This window comes from Camelus ferus, chromosome 18, assembly GCF_009834535.1.
Source record: "Camelus ferus isolate YT-003-E chromosome 18, BCGSAC_Cfer_1.0, whole genome shotgun sequence".
NCBI classification, from domain to species: Eukaryota; Metazoa; Chordata; class Mammalia; order Artiodactyla; family Camelidae; genus Camelus; species Camelus ferus.
In genome coordinates this window covers 11,145,923-11,167,764 of record NC_045713.1, presented here as the reverse complement: position 1 = coordinate 11,167,764, position 21,842 = coordinate 11,145,923, and the positions used below count along the sequence as shown (strand labels likewise).

Genomic DNA, 21,842 nt, shown 5'->3' with positions numbered 1-21,842 from the left:
CGTTGGAAGTGATGAGCTTAAACATTTCGAAGTCTCTGCAGTAACTGCCATGCGCTATGTCACAGCGATTTTTGTTGGTGACAAAAGTCTTAGCTCTCACCTGAAGGAAAACCTCATCTCTCCAGAGCTTAGTGAAAACACAGATAGGATTTCCTTCCCCCCATCCAAGCACACCAGCTCCCTGAATTCCCACCGCCTACGTGGCAAGCTAAGAACACTGGCTTTTCAAGAACTCTGATGATTAGACCTGTTTCCCTTCTTGCACTGGCTGCTAGGAAGCTAATGGCCAGTTGTTCCCCATTGAGGTGGTTGCATTGAGACCTAACAGCCAGCTCTGGACAGTGGTCTTTCTGACTCAGGCTTCTCCACCCTGTGTCCCTGATGAAGGGCAAACCCTCAAATAACTGTCATTCTAGAGAAAGCCACAAAAAGGGGTGAGACTCGGCATTGGTTTCCTGATAATGGGTGGTAATGAAGGCAGGGCTGCATTCGAGTGTCCTCCACAGGCACCTTGATTTGTGCTCACCTCTGGTTTCCTCACGGCTGAAGCCGTCTCAGATTTTTCTGGCCCCCGGAGAGAAGGTGCTGGAATAATAAATAATGATGATGATTAGACCAGGTGACCCATGGTAGGGGCCAGGCATGTTCCAACCACTTTTACCACATTTACTTGACTTGTTGGTAAAGGAGAACTTTGACTCTGCTCATGACACGTCTGACACTAACTACCCAGAGTTGGTGCAGACCCCTCAGGTGAAGGGCTCAGCCCCCAAGGACTGCCCACCCCACCCCCACTTCAGACGCCAGTCGCCGAGTCCCAGATTATCACCTATGCATTTTGACCAGTTGGCTATAAATCAGGGATTTTCATGACCACCTCTGTGGGCTGATAAATCGCCAGAATGACAGAACATGGGAAGACACTTTACTCACATTTACAGTTTATCGTAAAGGATGCAACTCAGGAACAACCCATCGGAGGAGACGCACAGAGGCGTCATCACGGAGGCACGGTTGATGAGTAACTCAGTCTTGTCCCTCGCCTGTCCCTGGAGGATGTGGGGGTGGGGCTGAAAATGTCATGCCTCAAGTTGTGGCTGGTCTTTCTGGTGACCAGGCTCCATCCTGAAGCCATGCAAGGGCTCACCAAGAGTCACCTCATTAGAACAAAAGACCCTCCTGTGACTTAGGAAATTCCAAGGGATTTAGGAGCTCTGGGTTAGGAAAGGGGGCCGAGACCAAATAGAAATTTCTTAGGATGTCACAGTCGAATACTCACAAAGCCACGTGAGTAGGTTACTCATATTAACTGCACTTTACAGGTAGGCCTGGAACCTGCCCAGGTAGCCCAGCAGCTAATGATCATCAGAGCTGAGCTTCAAACACTGTGGGTCCAGAGCCAGACCGTGGGCCTTAACCATAGGGCCACCCTGCCTCTCTCGGCCTTTCCCGAGATGGCATCTTCTGGTGGGGAGAGAGAGGACCAGGGGCTCACCCGATCCCAGCCTTCTGATGATACAGTAAGAGACTGGAACAGAATACATTGTCAACAAAAGGAGAAGTCAGGCATCAAGGAAATTACTCCAGGAACAACCACTGTTCATAGTTTTGTGAGATACACTTTTGTATCTTGCTTTTCAGACTTGGCATTATAGCTCGTGCATTTCCATATACCATAAGCTTTTATTTTACTTTATTTTTTTAAAAATCACTATCTCTAAATGGCTGAATAACATCCCACCATCTGGCTATCCTGTAGTGGTTTTCAGTATCTCCCACCATCAACCATGCTAGCCGTCTGTGATTTGGTTGACGATGATATTTTGCTGTCATAATTACTACAAGCACTGAACATCTCTGTTCTGTGTACAGAACTTGTCACTTTTGGAATTACTTTCTTGTTAAAAAAAAAAAAGTTTCCCAGAAATGGGCTTTCTGGTCAATGAAAAAAGAACAGTTATCAGTTTTATCTGATTGTAACAGTGATTTGGATGATGAAAAGGAAGAAAGTGAAAATCCACTCGGAGATGACTTTTCTTGCTGTTGACTCCCCCTGCCCCTGTGTGTACAGCTGCGGAGACGGGCACCCTAAGATGAACTGTTATGTGGTAACAGAAGTAGGGGAAAAGGAGACATAACCATGTGAAAAATGATCCTTCAACCCCCAAGGTGCCTTCTGATCTCAGAAGTGATACTAGGATTAAAATATGCATCGGAAACAAGAAGATACAATGTGTGTTATATATATATTTTCCTCCCCCCAAGTGGGGATTAAAACGCATAGCTTTTGTCCTTATAACATTTCCCATTTTGTTCCTTTTAATGCTGTTTGCTTTGAATTTCACTAGTCTAATGTGGAAGCTGTGAATTCTGCTGTTGTCTTGGTAACATTGGCCCAGTCTTCCATTTTCCTATTTCTTAATTTTCCATCTCCCCTGGCCCCTCGACTTGGTCGTTGGATGTTAGGCACGTCTGTTTTAAAAGGCATAAAGTGACCCCCGACCCCCGCCGCCCCGTGACCTCTGTAGCCTGAGCCTGCCTCTTGCCCAGAGTAGCATCACTTCACTTCCCACGCCAGCGTCTCTTCCTCGGAAGGGACTCTGGGCCACTGCGATAAATCTTGTAACTGTATCTGTGGACGCACCAGCTTGCTGGACATCTAGGTTGTTTCCACTCCTTTGACAAATGGAGCTGTGCCCCGGCCCAGCTTGCGCTTCACCAGTGCGGGGAGCATCCCCAAGCCACCCCAGGGGGTGCTGAGCTGGCGCAGATGTGGCGCCCCTCCACTGCTGGACTATTGGGAAGCAGCACAGGTGGCAGCGGTGCGGTTTTAAACGCTCCTTCCAGGAATGTGCCTGTAGGATGAATTGGTTCTGTCGTTTTCTGTGGCCTCATTTGGAAGAGGGAAAAAAGAGGCGGCCTTCATGTCCACCATGAGGGGGTGGTCACGTGAATTTTGGATCCCCCCACTGAGGCACCTTGGGCAGCTGTTAAAAATTAAAAGTGAGGCCACCTCTGTGTATAGTAGACATGCCAGGAGGGGAAAGTTGCAAAGTGGAACTTTTGGTAAATTCCAGTCTGTGTTTTAAAAATAAAAGTACTGGGTGTGCACAAATGTGACTGCATAGCCTGCGTGTTTCCATGATGATACGTGCTTGTGGAAGGTTCTGGAAGGACACGCCATGTTGTTACTGGTCCCTCTAGTTAACCTCTGCGGTTGGTGGCATCCTTGGAGAGGAACTAATGTTTATACACTTTAGTGTGTTGTCTCTTTAAAAAAAAAAAAACAATAGGTGATACATGGCAGTAATAAAACAAGATTAAAACCAGAAATACTTGCCGGGGGTGGGAGGGTGTTTCGTTCCTCTCTTGCGAGGGTGAGCAGCGGGACCTGGGCCTCCCCTACCCTCTGACGGCCACTCTGTTGCTCCCTCCCCAGAAGAAGAAGGGGAAGGAGGCAGGGTCTGGAGGCTCACTGCCCCCGCCCCGCGGCCCCGCCCTGGCCCCCGAGGCCCGGGCCCCTCACACCAGCTCCCCAGCCGCTGCCAAGAGGAGCAAGGCCAAGGCCAAAGGGAAGGAGGTGAAAAAGGAGGTGAGGCTTGCTGGCCACAAGGCAGGTCCCTGCTCCCCATGGGCCCGGGCTTGGGTGAACTGCTCTGCTTGCTTGACGAAGGGGGGCCTGCCTGGGTGTCCCCTCAATCTCACCCATCCCTCATGTGGCTGCCTCAGCCCATTTCGTCCTTCTCCTGGCCTAGGGGGTGACCCAGCTGGGGCCCCACTGCCCACATGGCAGACCCCATCATGGCCTGACTGTGACCCCAGATTTCCAGGGAGGGTCCTGGCTGGGCAGGACTCGGTTGTCATGCCCTAAGCAGATGGTCTGTCCTTCTCTGTCCCCAGAACCGGGGGAAGGGGGGAGCCGTGAGCAAGCTCATGGAGAGCATGGCTGCCGAGGAGGACTTTGAACCCAACCAAGACTCAAGCTTCTCTGAGGACGAGCATCTGCCACGTGGCGGGACTGTGGAGCGGCCACTAACTCCGGGTACCTGTGATGCTATGTTGACTTGGGCCTGGAATATGACAGTGCAGGAGGTTCCCATGGAGCAGTCACCAGGGCCTAAGATGGGCTAAGCTAGCATGGAGATGGGTGGGGAATAGAGTGACAGGGGATGGCATGTGCAAAGGCCCTGGGGTTGGGTGGGTGCACAGTACCACCGGTAAACTCAAGGAGGGCCAGCCTGACTCTGGGTTGGTAAGCAGGGGGTGAGAGAGCAGCCTTGGGCTAGGGAGCAGGCAGAAGCAGACCACCCAGAGTCTCGAGGGCCTGGGTAGGAGTTTGGTCCTCGTCCTGATGTAATCACAGAGCTGTCAGAGGTCGTAGGTGGGAGATCAGTGTGGTCAGATCAGTTTAGAAATGAACTCTGACTGCTGAGTAGAGGAGGAGTTGGAGGGGCTGGGGAAAGGGTTGGTGGGCAGGGAGCTCAGTTGAGAGGATTGTTGTAAGGATCCAGATGAGTGATGGTGGGGCTGCTGTGGTGGCAGCAGGGAGGGAGACAGGGTGGGTTTGAGCTCATTAGGAGGGAGATCACGTGGGCTGTGGGCTGGGCTGTGTGAGCAGGTGAGGGGAGAAGAGGTGTGGATGGGTACTGGGGGATGGGGAGCAGCTGTCATTGAGATGGATCACAGAGGGGAGCAGGGGATGATCATGTGCTGGGCTTTGCTGGCTGGAGTTGGGGCTGCCCAGAGGGTATCCCAGGATTGTGACATTCAGCAGGCACTTGGACCTGGGGACCTGGAGCTGGGAGGAGAGACTGAGGATATGAATTGGATGGGGATGAGGATGGAGAGAGAGGAGGAGCAGAGTCAACCCTGAAGAACTTTGTCACCTGGTTTAGGAGTGTATCTGTCAGCTACTGCTATGTAACAGCCAACTGCTCAGACTCAGTGGTGGGTGGCAATAAGTTGTCAGCAGGGTGGTGGGGCTGGCCTCATCTAGGCTTGCTCCCATAATGATGGGATGGCTAGGGGTCCGCTGATGCAGGGACTCCTCTGCCCCCCTGCCACTTATCCACCTGGACCACTGGGCTGGCCAAAGTGTGTGCTTCTCGTGGCCCTGCAGCCAGAGCTTCAAGAGGGAGAGTAGAAACTTTGAGGCCTCCTGAGGCCCAGGTCCAGAATCAAGCACTTCCTAACCTTGTCCACTGTCCAGAGGAAGGTATGTGGCCATGCCCAAGGTGGAGAGGTGGGAAGTCCACTCCACCCACGGCGAGGCTGTGGCCGGGGTGGAGGTTCAGGCAGGGACCAGGAAGTGGGCCCATTGTTCTGTCTGCCCAGCGGGCCGTGGGTCTCTGTGTGAGATAACAACGAGGAGGGGCCAGACTTAAGGTCCTGCAGGGAGAGAAGAGCAGCCCCCAGGGGCCGAAACAGCGTGGCGGGGCCCAGAGGAGGAGAACTGAGGGGCGCCTGGGGCGGGGGTCCCAGGAAGGGATGGTGTAAACCGGGGAGTGGCCCTTGGCGGCGATAGGGAGTGGCAGCCTTGGGCTGAGGCCTGGGGGAGATAGGGGAGTGGGGAGGGGAGTGCGGACAGCCTGGCTGTGGGAATCGGTTTCCACCAGAGCAGACAGCTTTCCAGTGGGACAGCTAGTGGCACAGCCTTGGGGGTGTGGCTGAGGGGGCGGCGGTGGAGTCTGAGGACGCAGAGCCGGGGCCCAGAGGGAGGGGAGGGGCAACACATGCAAGTTGTCACCCCGGGTTCACAGCTGCCTGGGATCTTGGCAGCCACTGGGGCTGGGAGGGGAGCCCGTCTGTGCGGGCGCACAGTGGTGCAAGCTACCCACACACAGGCCTGCAGGCACCCTGGGCCTTCCCCTCTGGGAGGGGTGATGAGGGTGACCAGGCTGGCTTGGCAGAGGGGAGACACGGGGAGGGAGGGTCTCACGCTGCCCCTGCCTCACTGCCCCCGCCGCAGCCCCTCGCTCCTGCATCATTGACAAGGACGAGCTGAAGGACGGCTTGCGCGTGCTCATCCCCATGGATGACAAGCTGCTGTATGCGGGGCACGTGCAGACCGTGCACTCGCCGGACATGTGAGTAGGGCCGGGCTGGGAGCCCGAAGACTGTCACCCAGTCCTGTGTCCAGGGGGCCTGGCTGGGCATCTCCAGGCACATAGCTTTACCTCTCTGAGCTGCAGCTTCCCCTCCACAGGGCTGGGCTAGTGGTGCGTCCCTCGCAGGGGCTTGGGCCAGCTCGGAGGACTCTGGGAGGACAGTGCACTCTGAGGGTGTGCCAGCGTGGGCACGGCGGGCCCCCAGGTGGCAGGGGCTCAGTGGGAAGGAGCAGGGGAGAGCGTGCAGGCCTCTCGTGGATCTGTGGCCCCTAGCTGTGCCGATGAGGAAATGGAGGCCCAGAAGGGGAGGGACCTGCCCCAGGTTTACACAGCAAGTCAGAAAACCCTCAAGCTCCAGCATGGCATCCTGGTAGTCCAGGAGGTAGAGCTGGTGCTCACTGGTGGGGCCGGGAGTCTGGGGCACGGGGCTCCCCATGGGAACCTCACAGCACACTTGCCCTGGCCTTGCAGATACCGTGTGGTGGTGGAGGGTGAACGCGGGAACCGGCCCCACATCTATTGCCTGGAGCAGCTGCTGCAGGAGGCGGTGAGGGGGAGGGGGAGCGGGGCTGCTGGGAGGATGGGGCTGGGGCTGTCCCTGTTACCACCTGGCACTCAATCCTTCACCTTCCCAGATCATCGATGTGAGGCCGGCCTCCACTCGCTTCTTGCCGCAAGGGACCAGGATCGCGGCCTACTGGAGCCAGCAGTACCGCTGCCTCTACCCGGGCACCGTGGTCCGAGGTGAGATGTTCCCCTCTCCTCAAGACCCTCCCTGGCACCCGGTTTCCTAGCCTGTCAGCATGGATTCATTCAGTTCCTGAAACCCAACTCACATGGGCTTACGCATAGTTTTATCAGCTTGTATAAACGCAGACAGACAGGGCCTTTGGGCAGGGTCGGACCCTGGTACTGTTCGCACAGTGTCTTCAGGACTCAGCTCCCAGCATCCATCAGCCCATGGTGCTCTCGCCCATGCTGGCTTCACACCGGACTCCTGGGGGCTGTATCTCACCATCTCAACAAACCCTGCCATCAGAGAACTACCCCCTTTTCCCGTGCGAGTCCTGGGATGGAGCCCCACTGACCTGGCTTGGGTCACGTGGATTTCACTGACTGCCATGAGTCTGATCCGCCGGCCCCGGTCTTGTGCTCGTCTTTGCTCACGAGTGAGACTGATGTCCTCATTCTGTGTGTGGACCGAGAGATGGGAAGGTGGCTTCCCCAGGAAAGCTGACGTTGTCAGCAGATGAGAGAGATTGGAAGCCAGGCAAAATAGCAGGTAGCCCAGAAGCCGTGGCTCTGGGCGTCAGACAGACAGACAGACGGCGCGCCCCTCGGCGTTGCAAAACCTTGTCCAGGAGACGAGGATGTGGATGTTTGTTATATCCAGAGAACAAAACCAGGTGCCAGGTGTCGCCTGCCTCTTGGCCACCTGACGTCACCCGTACAAATCCAGAAGGTGGGGACTGGGGATGCTGGGCAGGAAGTCTTCTTAAAAAGGTCAAAGTGCGTCTTGATGCAGCTCTCCCAGAGCAGTCTGTCCCCCTGCTGCCTCACGGGTGTCACCCGCGGGACTTTCCTGCGCGTCAGTCTGAGCCTTCCAGTCCTCTCTCTCCTGTGCCACGCCCCCCCCCCCCCCCCCCAGCGTGTGGCTTTCTGAGAAAGGGTCCATGGGAGGTAGGTTCCTCCAGTACACGCGTGCCTCAGATCGCCTTGTTCCAGCCTGTTCTTCGGAGTGACTTGAGCTGGTGTAAGTTCTAGGCTGGAAGTAATTTCACCTCACCTTTTCAAAGTCACTGTTCCATTTCTACCTAGATTTTGATGTTGGAGGCATTCAGCGCCAGGGTTATTCCCACATCTTCATGAAAAACTGGCTTTTTAAAAACCTCTGGAAAATGAGAATCTTCTCATAATTCCTAGATGGAATCATGTGCTTGCTCTGTGTGTGTGTGTGTGTGTGTGTGTGTGTGTGTGTGTGTGTGTGTGTGTGTGTGTGTTTTGTTGGGCGTTTGGGGGAAGGGGGCTTAGACTTTGAGGCAAATTTCCTTCATTCCTGGAAACTTCCCTTGTATTCCTTCTTTGAGATTTCCATCTCTCTTACTCTCTTTCCCCTGGAACTCACACATCTGGTGGCCCTCAACACTGGTTTTTATTTTCCCCCCAATGTTGTCTATTTCTTTATCTTTTTGTTAAACTTTCTGGAAGATTTCTTCAACTCTTACCTTCTCTCTTCCATTGAATTTTGGATATTTCTGCTGTCATTAAAAAAAATTCCCAGCAGTTCTTTCTCATTCTCTGACTGTTCTTTTCTTTTATAACCTCTTTTTGTTTCACGTATACATTTTCCAAGGATACGTCGTTTTCACGTTACGTTTCTGCTTTTCCCTTCCTCTCTCTGTGGGGGCTCTGTGCTTGTTCTTTGAGTTCCCAGAACCTCTCTGTTCTGTGTCTTTTATTAGAGGCTGTTCTTTGGTCACTGGAGCTCCTTAGCAAGCAGGCTGTAAGCTCCATGTGTGGGCAGGCCCTCCTGACAGCGGTGGCAGGAACGTCTTGTTGGGGGACACCAAGTATAAGCACCTGTGGCTCTTCTCCCATCAGATGGCCCAAGGCCTCTGTCCTCGGGGATCCAGATTCAGCGCCTGGCGCTTGGGAATGAGGCTGGGGGTCATCCTTAGTGTGGACTCCCCATCACCCCTGGTCAGCAGGGTGCCCACCACCCTCTGCTGTGCTCAGTTTCCAGGCATAAACCTCCCAGCTCCTGCTGCCATGTGACCCCTGGTTTGTCCAGTGGTGGGGTCCCCCACACACCTGCCTGCAGAGGAGCTTGGTGCTCAGCAGAGGGTGTCCCAGGGCTCCCCAGGGCTGAGTCTTTCCAGGGTTCGCCTGTGAAAACCGGGTTCCTTCTCGGTGGTGTCGCCTCCTTCCAGGCCCCTGACCGAGCAGAGAGCCCAGAATGAAGGCAGTTCTGCTCATCCACACCAATGTCTTCCGGAACGCAGGCACTGTCACCACCACTAGCCCCTTGACTGCTCCCTTTGTCCTTGGTGGTCCCACCCTAGCCGTGCCTTTGTTGGTCTGGGGGTCTTGGGAGTGGCACAGGCATGTGTCCCAAAGTTGGGGCACATTTGGCTGGAACAGGGGAGCCTGTACCCCGCCAGTACTGTGTGGCTCTGAAGACACTTTCTGCTCCACTGCGTACCCACCCTTGTACTCCCCTCCATGCCCTGTGCCTGCTGGGAGCCACAGGTCCGCCCGCCTCCCTGACCCTGCCCTTCTTCCACCAGGCTTGCTGGGCCTCGAGGATGATGGGGACCTGATCACCGTGGAGTTCGATGACGGGGACACTGGGAGGATCCCCCTCTCCCACATCCGCCTCCTGCCTCCTGACTATAAGATCCAGTGTGAGTGGTGATCCTGCCACCCAGCTGGGGTGACCCCTTCAAGCCGGCTCTTGGCTCTTTCTGCAGTTTGGACCGTTTGCACCCACGGGGGTGGAAGTGGCAGAAAGTGTGGGTGGGGACCCCCAGGGTGGGATCCCGAGGACTGTCCCAGGGCTTCCCAGGTCTGCATCCCGAGGCCCATGGGACCAGCCACAGGCTGGGCGGTCCCAGCCAGGGCAGGGATCAGTAATGTTACTGACACTTATACTCTCGTGTGTCCGTGATAGTGTCCAGGTCTTGTCTGGTCCTATGTGTCTGGAAGTTCCATCACTTTGACCAATATGAAACTGGGGTTTAAGGAGGTGAAATGGCTTATTCAGGGTCCAGTGACTAGTTAGAGGCAGAGGCAGGATTCAGATGCAGGACTGCTTGACTTCCAGAACATCCTTCAAATGGATCATTAAAACCGCAGAGTGAGCCCGGCTCATTCACTGGAGGAACCCTTGTGGAGCCTGTGTGTAGACACCTGAGCTGCATCCCCGCTTCGGGGCCTCCCAGCTATCCGGGCAGGCCAAATGGGTCTGCCGTGTCATCGGGTTCCTCCCCATCCCTTCTCCCCACAACAGACGACACTCTGGGGGCCAGGGGAATGGAGACCCAGGCCTGAGCCACAGTCTGTCCTGCCCGGCAGGTGCTGAGCCGTCCCCGGCCCTCCTGGTGCCGAGCGCCAAGCGCCGCAGCCGGAAGACCAGCAAGGACACTGGGGACAGCAAAGATGGGGCCACGCCTGGGTCCGAGGAGTCTGGTGCCAAGGCGCGGGGCCGTGGACGGAAACCCAGCACCAAAGCCAAGAGCGGTACGTCGGCTGTGCCCGGCCCACCGGGACACCAGGCCTGCACACACGGGCCTCTGCACGGAGACCGCTCCCCGCCTCTGTGGGGCTCTATGTCACCAGGCTGTTCAGACTTTTTGACAGATTAGGGAACTGAGGCTCAGGGAGGCATGTTGATCTGTCGGAGGCAGAGCTGAGATTCATCCAGCCTGTGCTCCCACTGGATTCCAGAGCAAAGTGCTTCAGGCTCAGGGGCCAGATCGGGGCCAACATGCGTGGACGACAGTGTGAGAGAGCCACTTGTCTCCAGACCCCAAGCCGCTGCCGCCCACCCTCTGCAGGGCATGGGCACCGGCGCCTTCCTGCCCAGGGAGTGGACCGAGGAGCGGGCCTTGCCCGCCTGCTTGGGTACCTTGCTGGGCAGGGCCGGCGGGGCGGAGGGACCGGCGGCACCTCGACAGAAGCCCTGGCCCTGGCCCTGGCCTCAGCGTGCATTTTACTTCTCTCTTCTAGACAGAGCTGCTGTCCTGGAGGAGGGGGGCTCAACGGATGAGGTCCCCAGTACCCCTTTGGCCTTGGAGCCAATCAGCACCCCAAGTTCCAAGAAGAGCCCCCCAGAACCCGTGGACAAGCGGGCCAAAGCCCCCAAGGCTCGCCCAGCACCGCCACAGCCAAGCGTCGTGCCATCCACCTTCGCCAGCTGCCCAGCTCCAGAGCCCTTTGGGGAGCTGCCGGCGACCCCCGCAGCCCTGGCTCCCGCCCCGCTCGTCACCATGCCCGCTACCCGCCCCAAGCCCAAGAAGGCCCGCGCCGCTGAGGAGGCGGCCTCCAAGGGCGCCCGGAGGCCTGGCGAGGAGGCTGAGCTGCTCGTCAAGCTGGACCACGAGGGTGTGACCTCGCCCAAGAGCAAGAAGGCCAAGGAGGCCCTGCTGCTGCGGGAGGACCCTGGGGCTGGGGGCTGGCAGGAGCCCAAGGGCCTGCTGGGCCTGGGCAGCTACCCGCCGGCAGCGGGCGGCGGCGAGCCCAAGGCGGCCCGACCCAAGGCCGCGGATGGCGAGCTGGCCCAGGAGCCCGGGGCCGCGCTCTCGTTCGAGGACTCGGGGAAGCCCAAGAGCCCAGACAAGGGCCGGGCCGAGCAGGACGGGGCCGAGGAGTCGGAGAGCGGCGGCGGCAGCAGCAGCAGTGACAGTGGCAGCAGCAGCAGCAGCTCAGAGACCGAGGGCGAGGAGGAGGCCCAGGGCGGCGGCGGTGGCCGGAGCTGCGGTGCCTCCAGCTCCAGGGCGTCCTCCTCGTCCTCCTCCTCGTCGTCCTCCTCCTCATCCTCCTCGTCCTCGTCCTCCTCCTCGTCCTCGTCCTCCTCTTCATCTTCTTCCTCGTCCTCGTCCTCCTCCTCGTCCTCGTCCTCCTCCTCCTCTTCTTCCTCGTCCTCCTCCTCCTCGTCCTCCTCCTCGTCCTCTTCCTCCACCACAGACGATTCTTCCTGCAGCTCAGACGATGAGGCCGCCCCTGCCCCCACGGCTGGTCCCTCCGCCCCACCGGCCCTGCCCAGCAAGGCACCCAAGCAGGCGGGCAAGGCCCGCTCCTCGGCCCACTCCCCGGGCAAGAAGGCGCCGGCGCCCGCGCCCCAGGCCCCCCCACCGCAGCCCCCGCCGCCCAAGGCTCAGGCCGGGGCCGGGGCCAAGAGCCGACCCAAGAAGAGAGAGGGCGTCCACCTCCCCACCACCAAGGAGCTGGCCAAGCGGCAGCGCCTGCCGTCCGTGGAGAACCGGCCCAAGATCGCCGCCTTCCTGCCTGCCCGGCAGCTCTGGAAGTGGTTCGGGAAGCCCACCCAGGTAGCTCGGTGTTGGAGGGGCCGGGGGTGGGGGGGTGTCCTGAGCACCCTTCCCCAGCCCTCCCAGTAGCCCCACAGTGAGGGGGGGTGACGGGCGTGGCTTCTCCCTGACTCCCCTCCCTCTAGTCCCCAGGCCCCAGGTCCGTCCCCTGCGGAACCCAGGTGGCCCACGCAGATCCCTTTCATGGGCCTTTAGTTACCGTGCGGCCAGGTCTCTCAAAACAGCTTGCCAAGCAGCCTGGCTTGCTTTCCCTGAGCTTCATTCCCACTGAAAACGAATGGCTGGAGGCTGCCGGCCGGCCAGCTTAGCAGTCACGGCAGAAAGCACTTCTTTCCCTCTGTTTGCCAGGATTGGGTCTGCTGGGCCTGGCTGGATCACTTCCCACCCCTGAGCTAATCAGTGTGGCTCGAAGGCAGAATGTTCTGGTTGGCTGTGTCTGAGTCTTATGGCCACGGTTGTTCTGCAGAAGGAGCCCCTTGGCCCTCCCTGTGCCTTGTGCACACACAGACACACGTGCATGCACACATGAACGCACGTACACACACACATGTAACTGCATATACGTGCACACACACACAGGTTCTGTGTGCAGAAGGGGGACAGTGTGGTGGTCACCAGTCCACCCCAGGCCCCTGGTCCACAGGTGTAGCCCGCTGGTTCACCCACAGCCTCCGCCATCACCACACCAGAGCTGGGCTTGGAGGGGGCACCCTGCTGGTTCTGACGCCAGTTCTGCCAGGCAGATTTTAGGGGTTGGGGTTGACAGTGATGAACTCAAAGGGTCTCTAGCACTGTACCTCTGAAGAGCTTGGGAAGCTTCTGGCATGTTTGTATTAGTCAGCTTCCTGGGGTGCGTCAACAAGGCTGGAGAAGCGGGCAAGGGGGGGTGTTCTGAATCAAGACTGGCTTGGGGGATCCTGTCTTAGCATCAGCCTTTTAGGGCCCCCACTCAGGCTGCACCCCAAAGGCTCTTGAGAATAGGGTGGGGTTCCCCCCTTTGTCAGGCAAGGGGTGCAGAGCAGGAAGTCGGGGACCTCCCCCACAGCTCCTGCTCTCCTCTGGCTCCCCTGCCTCTGAGGCACCTCCTTGACTCTGGGGCAGATGATCCGCTTCTCCAACCCTGCAGGGCGTAAGCTTATCTGACTTTAAACCCCCCTGGATTGCTGGCTCCTGGCTGACACAGGCTCTCTTGGCAAGGTCCCCACTGGAGACAGCAAACTTGAGCACGTAGATTCTTGTAGGAGCTTTCCTGACAAGCCCCACTCTGACATTCCAGACCAGGCCCCCTGGAGTCCTGATCCTGGCAGGCACTTTATCCAGGAACAAATCAAGGAGCCATAGCTTCTGAGCTGAGGACAGGCACGTCCTCACTGCCCTGCCCCCATGGTGATTGGCCTGTTCCTTATCTTAGCATCTGCCATTTGCAGGTTCCAATGTCAGTGTCATTGAGAGTGCTTACTGCTGCAGAGGTTAGAGCATAGGGCCAAATTCATTTACCAGAACAGTCCAGGGTGGTCAGCTTCAGGTACAGCTGGATCCAGGGGCCCAAAGGCCGTCTTCAGACCCACTCTTGGGCCTGTGCTTCAGGCTTCAGCTTCTCCTTCCTTTCTTTGTGCTGGTCTTCTTCTCTGGCAGCCCCTCCCCTCTTGGCAACAGGGAGCCCTTCACTTTCAGCTGACCTGCCAGCTCAGAAGTGACGGTAGGAAGGATGTGTCTTTCTCCCAGGGGTTCAGGCTAAAGTTGGTGGGACATGTTTGGCTTAGGTCCTGAGCCCATCCCTGAGCCAATTACAATACCCAGGAAGACGGTGGGATGTTTGGATTGGCCAGATCAAGTCCTGTGCCTGCCAGTGGGGGCCGGGGTCAGCCCCACTAGGGAGCCCGTGGACCGAGGGGGACATCTGTGAGTCCGTGCGGAGAGTAGTCATGGATGCCAAGAAACATAACTGTTGTCAAAGATGAGTTGGTTTAGAAATCTTAGCCGACTGTCTCACCTTGAATCAGCTTATACCATGCCTTGAGCTGAAAATAATTTGAGCAGTTTACAGAACAGTAAGAAATCAGTGGCTTGGACATCAAAAGATCTGTCACTACCAGGGATCCAGTGATAAGAGTAGAAAAGGGACAGCTGGATAAAGTAGGAAATTAGCACGTAGGTTTTTCCTGTTTAGGCCAAAAAAAAAAAAAAAAAAAAAAAAGCAGGGGGAGCTTCAGAGCCACCTAGTGGCCAGTATGAGAAGGGAAATGAGAGTTTTAAAGCAGTTTGAGGTGAACGGGTGCTGGCTCCACGTGAGGGCAGAGCAGAGCTTTGCTCAGGCCTGGCTTCTCAGACATTTTCCCCTGGGTGCGGTGACATCCCAGAGCTGCCTGGTGCTGTGGTGAGTTGGGAGTTTTTTTGGTTTCTGATTTTTTTTTTGAAGTAGAATTGATTTACAATATTGTGTTACTTTTTGGTGTACTACAGAGTGACTCAGTTATACATATATATGCATTTTTTTTCATATTTTTTCCATTATAGTTCATTACAGGATATTGGATATTGTTCCCTGTGCTATACAGTAGGACCTTGTTGTTCATCTATTCCGTATATGGTGGTTTGTGTCTGCTAATCCCAGACTCCTAATTTATCCCTCTCCCTGCTTTCCCCTTTGGAAACCATAAGTTTGTTTTCTGTTTGTGAGTCTGTTTCTGTTTTGTAAATAAGTTCATTTGTATCATTTTTTAGATTCCACAAATAAGTGATACCGTAGGATATGTGTCTTTCTCTGTCTGACTTACTTCACTTAGTATGATAATCTCTGGGTCCATCCATGTTGCTGCAAATGGCATTATTTCATTCTTTTTTATGGCTGAGTAGTATTCCGTTATGTATATATACCACAACTTCTTTATCCAGTCATCTGTTGATGGACATTGAGGTTGCTTCCATGTCTTGGCTACTGTAAATAGTGCTGCTGTGAACATTGGGGTGCAGGTGTCTTTTTGGATTAGTTTTCATCTTTTCTGGATACATGCCCAGGAGTGGGATTGCTGGATCATATGGAAACTCCATTTTTAGTTCTCTAAGGAATCTCCACACCGTTTTCCATAGGGGCTGCATCAATTTACATTCTGTGGTGGGTTTTGGATTCTAATGGCAGGTCTCTTCCCTCTTTGGAGTCTGCATGTCTGTCTGTCCCATTGCCAGCCCAGGCTAGGGCACCAAGGAAGCTTTAGGAAATGTTTGTTGAATGAATTTAAAAAAACAAACAAACCCAGACACATCATGGGCCTGGCAGATGTGGGCCCAGTGCCAGACCCTGCAGGCCACAGGCTCTGATCTCAGTCAGTGGCTTTCCTGGAGAAGCTAGGGGGTGGGGCAGTTGGCCGTGCCTGGGGGTTGATACTGTCTCAGGGACAGCCCTCAGCCCACGCCCCACTCCCTTGCCCCTGATCAGGCCACTTGGGGGGCTGACTGTTACTGAGCCCTTGCGCCACTTGGGGTGGTGTAGACTGAGGCTCTGCAGTGAGTGGCCAGCTGTGTCTGTCACCCCGGGGCGTGTTGAATGAATCTGCTTTGTGGCAGCCCCAGTGTGCGAGGCAGCGAGGGGACGTGGAGTGATGTGCTCTGTCCAGAGACGCAGCCATGAGCCCCTTGGATTCATGGCCCGTGTCTCCTCCCTGGACCTCCCTGTCTGGAAATTGGGGGTCAGCAGGGGCCGGCTGTGCCTCAAGGGCTGGCATCAGGCCCCAGCGGGAGGGGTGGGGATTCTGCTGGGACATCCACAGGCCCTTGCCAGCCTTGGGGGCCAACACTGTCCCCAAGAGCAGCAGACTCCTGCGTTTATGGGAAGCCCCTCTTGGAGGCCCCATCTGCCCTGGGTATGGACAAGGGCTCCCCAGTTAGAGTACGCAGGGGGTGTCTTGCCCTCCTGCCCGCCCCTGTGGGGCCCCAGGGTTTGGGGAGGGGCTCCTGGGCCTGACCCCTCCGCCCGCCCGCAGCGCCGTGGCATGAAAGGCAAGGCCCGCAAGCTCTTCTACAAGGCCATCGTGCGCGGCAAGGAGATGATCCGCATCGGGGACTGCGCCGTGTTCCTGTCGGCCGGCCGCCCCAACCTGCCCTACATCGGCCGCATCCAGAGCATGTGGGAGTCGTGGGGCAGCAACATGGTCGTCCGCGTCAAGTGGTTCTACCACCCCGAGGAGACCAGCCCCGGCAAGCGCCTCCACGAGGGCCAGGTGAGCGCCGCCCCGCACGCGCGGGTGTGCTGGGGGTGATGGCCGGCCCCGGGGCTGGGCCCAGGCTCACCGCAGCCCCCCCCCCCCCCCCGTCTGCACACACAGCACTGGGACCAGAAGTCCGGCCGCAGCCTCCCCGCGGCCCTGAGGGCCTCCAGCCAGAGGAAGGATTTCATGGAGGTAAGAGGGCACAGGGTGGGTGGGGGCCCCTCTGCCAACCCTCCCCAACCGGCGCAGGAGGGGCCCGGGCTCCCGTGTCCTCAGCTTCCCAACCCCGTGTCTCTGAGTCTGAGCTGTTGGCTCCTGGTCTCTGTCTCTCCCAGTCTCTGCATCTCTGTCACTCTTGGTCTCTTACTCCTCAGGTCTCTTACTCCTCTGTGTCTCTTTTGGTCTGTGTGTTCCTTTCTGTCTCTCAGTCTCTGTTTCTTAGTCTCTCTGTCTCTGTATCAGTCCCTGGGTCTCTTAGTCTCTGTCCATCCTGTTTCTCTGCTTCTCCCCGGGGGCTCTCTCTTGGGTCCTCCCTTTCTGATGCCCGCCCGCCTTGCCTGCAGCGCGCCCTGTACCAGTCCTCCCACGTGGATGAGAACGACGTGCAGACGGTGTCGCACAAGTGCCTGGTGGTGGGCCTGGAGCAGTACGAGCAGATGCTCAAGACCAAGAAGTACCAGGACAGCGAGGGCCTGTACTACCTCGCGGGCACCTACGAGCCCACCACGGGCATGATCTTCTCCACCGACGGCGTGCCTGTGCTCTGCTGAGCGCACTGCCCGCTGCCTTGCGCCCGAGGGCCGCCGGGCCACCGCCATCACTGCCACGGCTCGGGGCCACGTGCGTTGGTTGTGTGCATGCAAGTGTGCCCGTGGACGCCCTGGCACGTGAGTGTGTACATGTGTGTGCCCGTATGCATGCACGTGTGTGCGCACGTGTGCACACGTCTCCAGACCCCCTCCCGCAACCCCTCGGTGCCCCCAGACAGGGGCTCCTCTCAGCTATCAGGGTATGGCTCTGCCGGCCCCCCAGGGCCCCCCCCCACCTTGTAAGCACTTGGCCGGGCTGGGCCCCCAGGACCCCGGTGCCCCCAGGCTGATGCCGACTGGGATTCAGAGGGGAGGGGGCTTCCAAGGAACCAAACTGACGCTGGCTCGGGGGTCCCCACTGCTTGTGGGTCCTCCCCGTGCCCAGCCCCCTCAGCATGGAGCCCACCCCGAAGCCTCCCGCCGTGGGACAGGGGCAGCCCCACACCTGCCAGCCTCACTGACCAGGCCAGGCCTGCTCTGGGCGCTGCCAGAGGCCCGGCCTCCACCCTCTCAGGATGGCCTGGACTCGGGGAACAGAGCCAGGTGGGGGTGGGACCCAGGAGCACCGGCCCGGCACCAGGTGGAGGGGCTGCGCGCCCTGAGGCCCCACCCCCCGGCCCAGACCCTCACACTACAGACAACCCCGATGGTGCTGAAACCCTCATCCCGGCCCCGGCCAGCCCAGAGGGAGGCGGCAATTCTTAACCTGTACAGTTTTATTGTACCAAGAGACTCTCTCCCCTGTATCATACGCCTTTAAATGGAGTCAACTTTTTAATTATATATATAAAGATAAATATATATAAATATATATAAATATAAACTTTTTAAAACTGTGAAAAAATAGCTATGAAATTATAAAAAAAAAAAGCGAACACATTCTGACGTGCAGAATATTATTTTTTATTTCCTGTTAGATTGTGAGTGTCTAGCACCCAGCTTCACGGCCCCTTGTCCCAAACGCACCCCCCGCTCCCCCCCGGCCCAGGTGCACTGTACTTGCCCCCAGGATGGAGAAGGACTCAGAACAGAGGCTGAGGGAGGCGGAGAGGGAGCCGGCCGAGGGCGGCGGCCCTGCTCGGCCCACAAAAGCACTTAGCAGCCCCCGCGCCTCCCAGGGGACGGGAGGCCTCGTCCAGACAATCTTAAGGGAAGGAAAAGCCAGACTTTGGTTTCGTTTTTTGGGGGAATTATTGTTTTCCTTTTTTTTTAAGTTTCTTTTGGAATTTTTTGTTTGTTGGCGGATTCTGTGTGATCTTTTTCATAAAAAAAAGAAAAAGCTATAATTGGAAAAGTATGGTTGTCTGGAGTAGTTCATTTCTGGGGCTGGGGTGGGCCTGGTGTCCAGAAGCGGCTCCGGGGGGCAGTGTGGGCATTTCTGGGGGGACAGCAGCCTCTGGCCACATGCGGCTGTTTACACAGGAGTTAATTTAAAAGAAAGGAAATGAAAGATTTCTTGGTTGCACCAACCATGTGTTTGGTGGTCAACAGCCAGCCATGGCTAGTGGCTACCGTACTGGGCAGCCAAAGCTGGACCGTGTCCGCCAGTGCAGAACATTCTCCTTGGCCAGGTTGGGGCTGGAGAACTTGCATCTCCTTTTTCTAACTTTAAAACGCGGAACTGGAGACCAGCCAAGGAGGCGGAGCAGAAAGACCCTGAGCAAAGTCACAACTACGTGCACAACAGCCATCGACGGAAAAGACTGGAACCTACCAAAAAAGTCTCCAATGACTAAAGACACAAAGAAGGAACCACACTGAGGCGGGTAGGAGGCGGGCGCCCCCCAGGCTGGAGAATAACTGCACTGCAGAGGTTCCCCCAGGAATGAGGGTGCTGAGCCCCACGCCGGCGGCTCAGCCTGGGGGTCCTGCACTGGGGAGATGAGCCCCCAGAACATTTGGCTCTGAAGGCCAGCGGGATTTAATCTTGGGAGTCCCACAGGACTGGGGGAAATGGAGACTTCACTCTTAAAGGGGCGCACACAAAATATCACATGCTCTGGGACCCAGGGTGGAAGCTGTCATTTGATAGGAACCTGGGCCAGACCCACCTCCTGGCTTTGGAGCATCTCCGAGAGAGCTGGGGTCAGGGGAGCAGCTGTGGCTCACCCTGGGGACGCAGTGGTGGCGGCCATTCTTGGGGGCTCTGTCTAGTGCATGGAAGCTCGTGCAGGCGGTCTCCGCTGTGGGATCCTCCCTCTGGCTCATTAGCGCCAAGACCTGGCCCCACCCAACAGCCCTTAGGCACCAGTGCTGGGACACCTCAGCCCAAACGCCTGACTGGGTGGGGATACAGCTGATGGCCCACCCATCAGCAGTCAGGCTGCCTAAAGGCCTCCTGAGCCCACAGCCACGTCTAGACACGGCCCTGCCCTCCAGAGGGGCCAGGACCAGCTCTACCCATCAGTGGGCAGGCAGCAGCCCCAGAAACTCCTGGGCCCTGGCTTGCTCTCCAGGAAGCTGCTCTGGCCTCTGGCCCAGCCTCACCCACCAGGGGGCAAACACCAGAAAGCCACAATCCTGCAGTCTGCTCACCCAGCCCACCCACAGTTAAGGGATATATAAAATAATCAGACGTAAAATATTATAACAAAAACAGTCATTGTGAGAGAAGAGTACAAGTGTAAGGTTGTTAAAATGCATTTGAGATTCAGAGATGAGCAATTTAATCACATGTCTACAGACTGCTACATAAAAACCTCACAATAACCACAAACCAAAAGTTGTAATAGATACACAAAGAAAAAAAAGGAATCCAAGTAAATCAGTAAACGTAGTCATCAAATCACAAGAGAATAAAAAAAAAAAAACCTACAAACACAAGCCCCAAACAACAAACGGCAATAAGAACATACATACCAGTAATTACCCTAAATGCAGATGGACTAAATGTTCCAATCAAGACACAGAGTGGCTGAACAGATATAAAAACAAGACCCGTATATTTGCTGCCAACAAGACTCACTTCAGAGCTAGAGACACACACAGACTGAAAGTGAGGGGACGGGAAAAGGTACTCCATGCAAACGGAAATCAAAAGAAAGACTAGCAACACCTTTATCAGACAAAATAGACTTTAAAATAAAGACTGTTAAAAAGAGACAAAGAAGGACACTACATAATCATCAAGGGATCAATCCAAGAAGAAGGTATAACAATTGTAAATATATATGCAACCAACGTAAGAGTGCCTAAATGCATAAGGAAAACATTAAGACATAAAGGGAGAAACCGACAGTAACATAACAATGGTGGAGGACTTTAACAGGCATGGTGTGCAGGAGACAGGACACCACACATGCAAAACCCTAAAGAAGCGACCAGAAACCTACTAGAACTCATCAGTGAATTTACCAGTTGCAGGATACAAAGTGAATATACAGAAATTAGTTGCATTTCTATACACCAACAATGAAATAAAAAAAAAATTAAGGAAACAATACCATTTACCATCACACCAAAAAGAATAAAATACCTAGGAATAAATCTACCCAAGGAGGCAAAAGACCTGTACTATAAGACACTAATGAAAGAAATTGAAGACAACAGACACAAATGGAAAGATATACCATGTTCTTGGATAGGAAGAATTAATATTGTTAAAATGACCATACTATCCAAGGCAATATACAGATTCAATGTAATCCCTTTCAAATTACCAATGACACTTTTCACAGAGCTGGAAAAAAAAATGCTAAAATTTTTATGGAAACACAAAAGTCCCTGAATACGCAAAACAATCTCGAGAAAGAAGGGAGCTGCAGAAATCATGCACCCTGACTTCAGACTATACTGCAAAGCTACAGCAATCAAGACAGTATGGTACTGGCACAAAAACAGACACATAGGTCAATGGAACAGAATAAAAAGCCAAGAATTAAACCCAAGCATTTATGGTCAATTAATCTATGACAACGTTGGCAAGAATATACAACAGAGAAAAGGCAGTCTCTTCAATAACTGGTGCTGGGAAAACTGGACAGCTACATATAAAAAGCCTGAAAGATTAGAACATTGTCTAACACCATATACATAAAGACTTAAAATGTAAGACTGGAAATCATAAAACTCCTAGAAGAAAACATAGGCAGAATGCTCTTTGACATAAATCGTAGCAATATTTTTTGGATCTGTCTCCTAAAGCAAAGGAAATAAAAGCAAAAATTAACAAATGAGCCTTAATTAAACTGAAAAGCTTTTGCACAGCAAAGGAAACCACTGACAAAATGAAAAGACATATTTGCAAATGATGTGCCTGATAAGGGGTTAATATCCAAAATATAGGAATAGCTCATACAATTCAACATAGAAAAAAAAAAAAACAATTAAAAAATGGGCAGGAAAAAAATGGGCAGAAGACCTGAATAGACATTTTCCCAAAGAGGACATACAGATGGCCAACAGACACATGGATCGATGTTCAACATCACTATTCATCAGGGAAATGCAAATCAAAACCACGGTGAGGTATCACCTCACACCTGTCAGGATGGCCATCATCAAAAAGAATAGATAACAAATGTTGGAAAGGATATGGAGAAAAGGGAACCCTTGTACACTGTTGGTGGGAATGTTAATTGATGCAGCCACTGGGGAAAACAGTATGGAGATTTCTCAAAAAACTGAAAATAGAGCTACCATATGACCCAGCAATTCCACTTCTGGGTATATTGC

The 21,842-nt window shown here is 55.0% G+C and overlaps 1 protein-coding gene across 8 annotated transcripts in view; it reads left to right on the top strand.

Moving 5' to 3' along the window:
- TNRC18 (trinucleotide repeat containing 18) overlaps positions 1 to 18,441 on the top strand; it is an 85,769-nt gene extending 67,328 nt beyond the window's left edge. For all 8 annotated transcript variants that reach the window (XM_032459975.1, XM_032459974.1, XM_032459970.1 and 5 more), the window contains 11 exons: positions 3,440 to 3,592; positions 3,901 to 4,042; positions 5,969 to 6,086; positions 6,579 to 6,654; positions 6,743 to 6,851; positions 9,395 to 9,511; positions 10,182 to 10,346; positions 10,836 to 12,154; positions 16,135 to 16,371; positions 16,477 to 16,551; positions 16,923 to 18,441. In XM_032459975.1, coding sequence (XP_032315866.1) covers positions 3,440 to 3,592; positions 3,901 to 4,042; positions 5,969 to 6,086; positions 6,579 to 6,654; positions 6,743 to 6,851; positions 9,395 to 9,511; positions 10,182 to 10,346; positions 10,836 to 12,154; positions 16,135 to 16,371; positions 16,477 to 16,551; positions 16,923 to 17,129 — 2,718 coding nt within the window. In that variant the 3' untranslated portion in view covers positions 17,130 to 18,441. The remainder of the gene's footprint in view (positions 1 to 3,439; positions 3,593 to 3,900; positions 4,043 to 5,968; positions 6,087 to 6,578; positions 6,655 to 6,742; positions 6,852 to 9,394; positions 9,512 to 10,181; positions 10,347 to 10,835; positions 12,155 to 16,134; positions 16,372 to 16,476; positions 16,552 to 16,922) is intronic.
- The last annotated feature ends 3,401 nt before the right edge of the window (positions 18,442 to 21,842 follow it).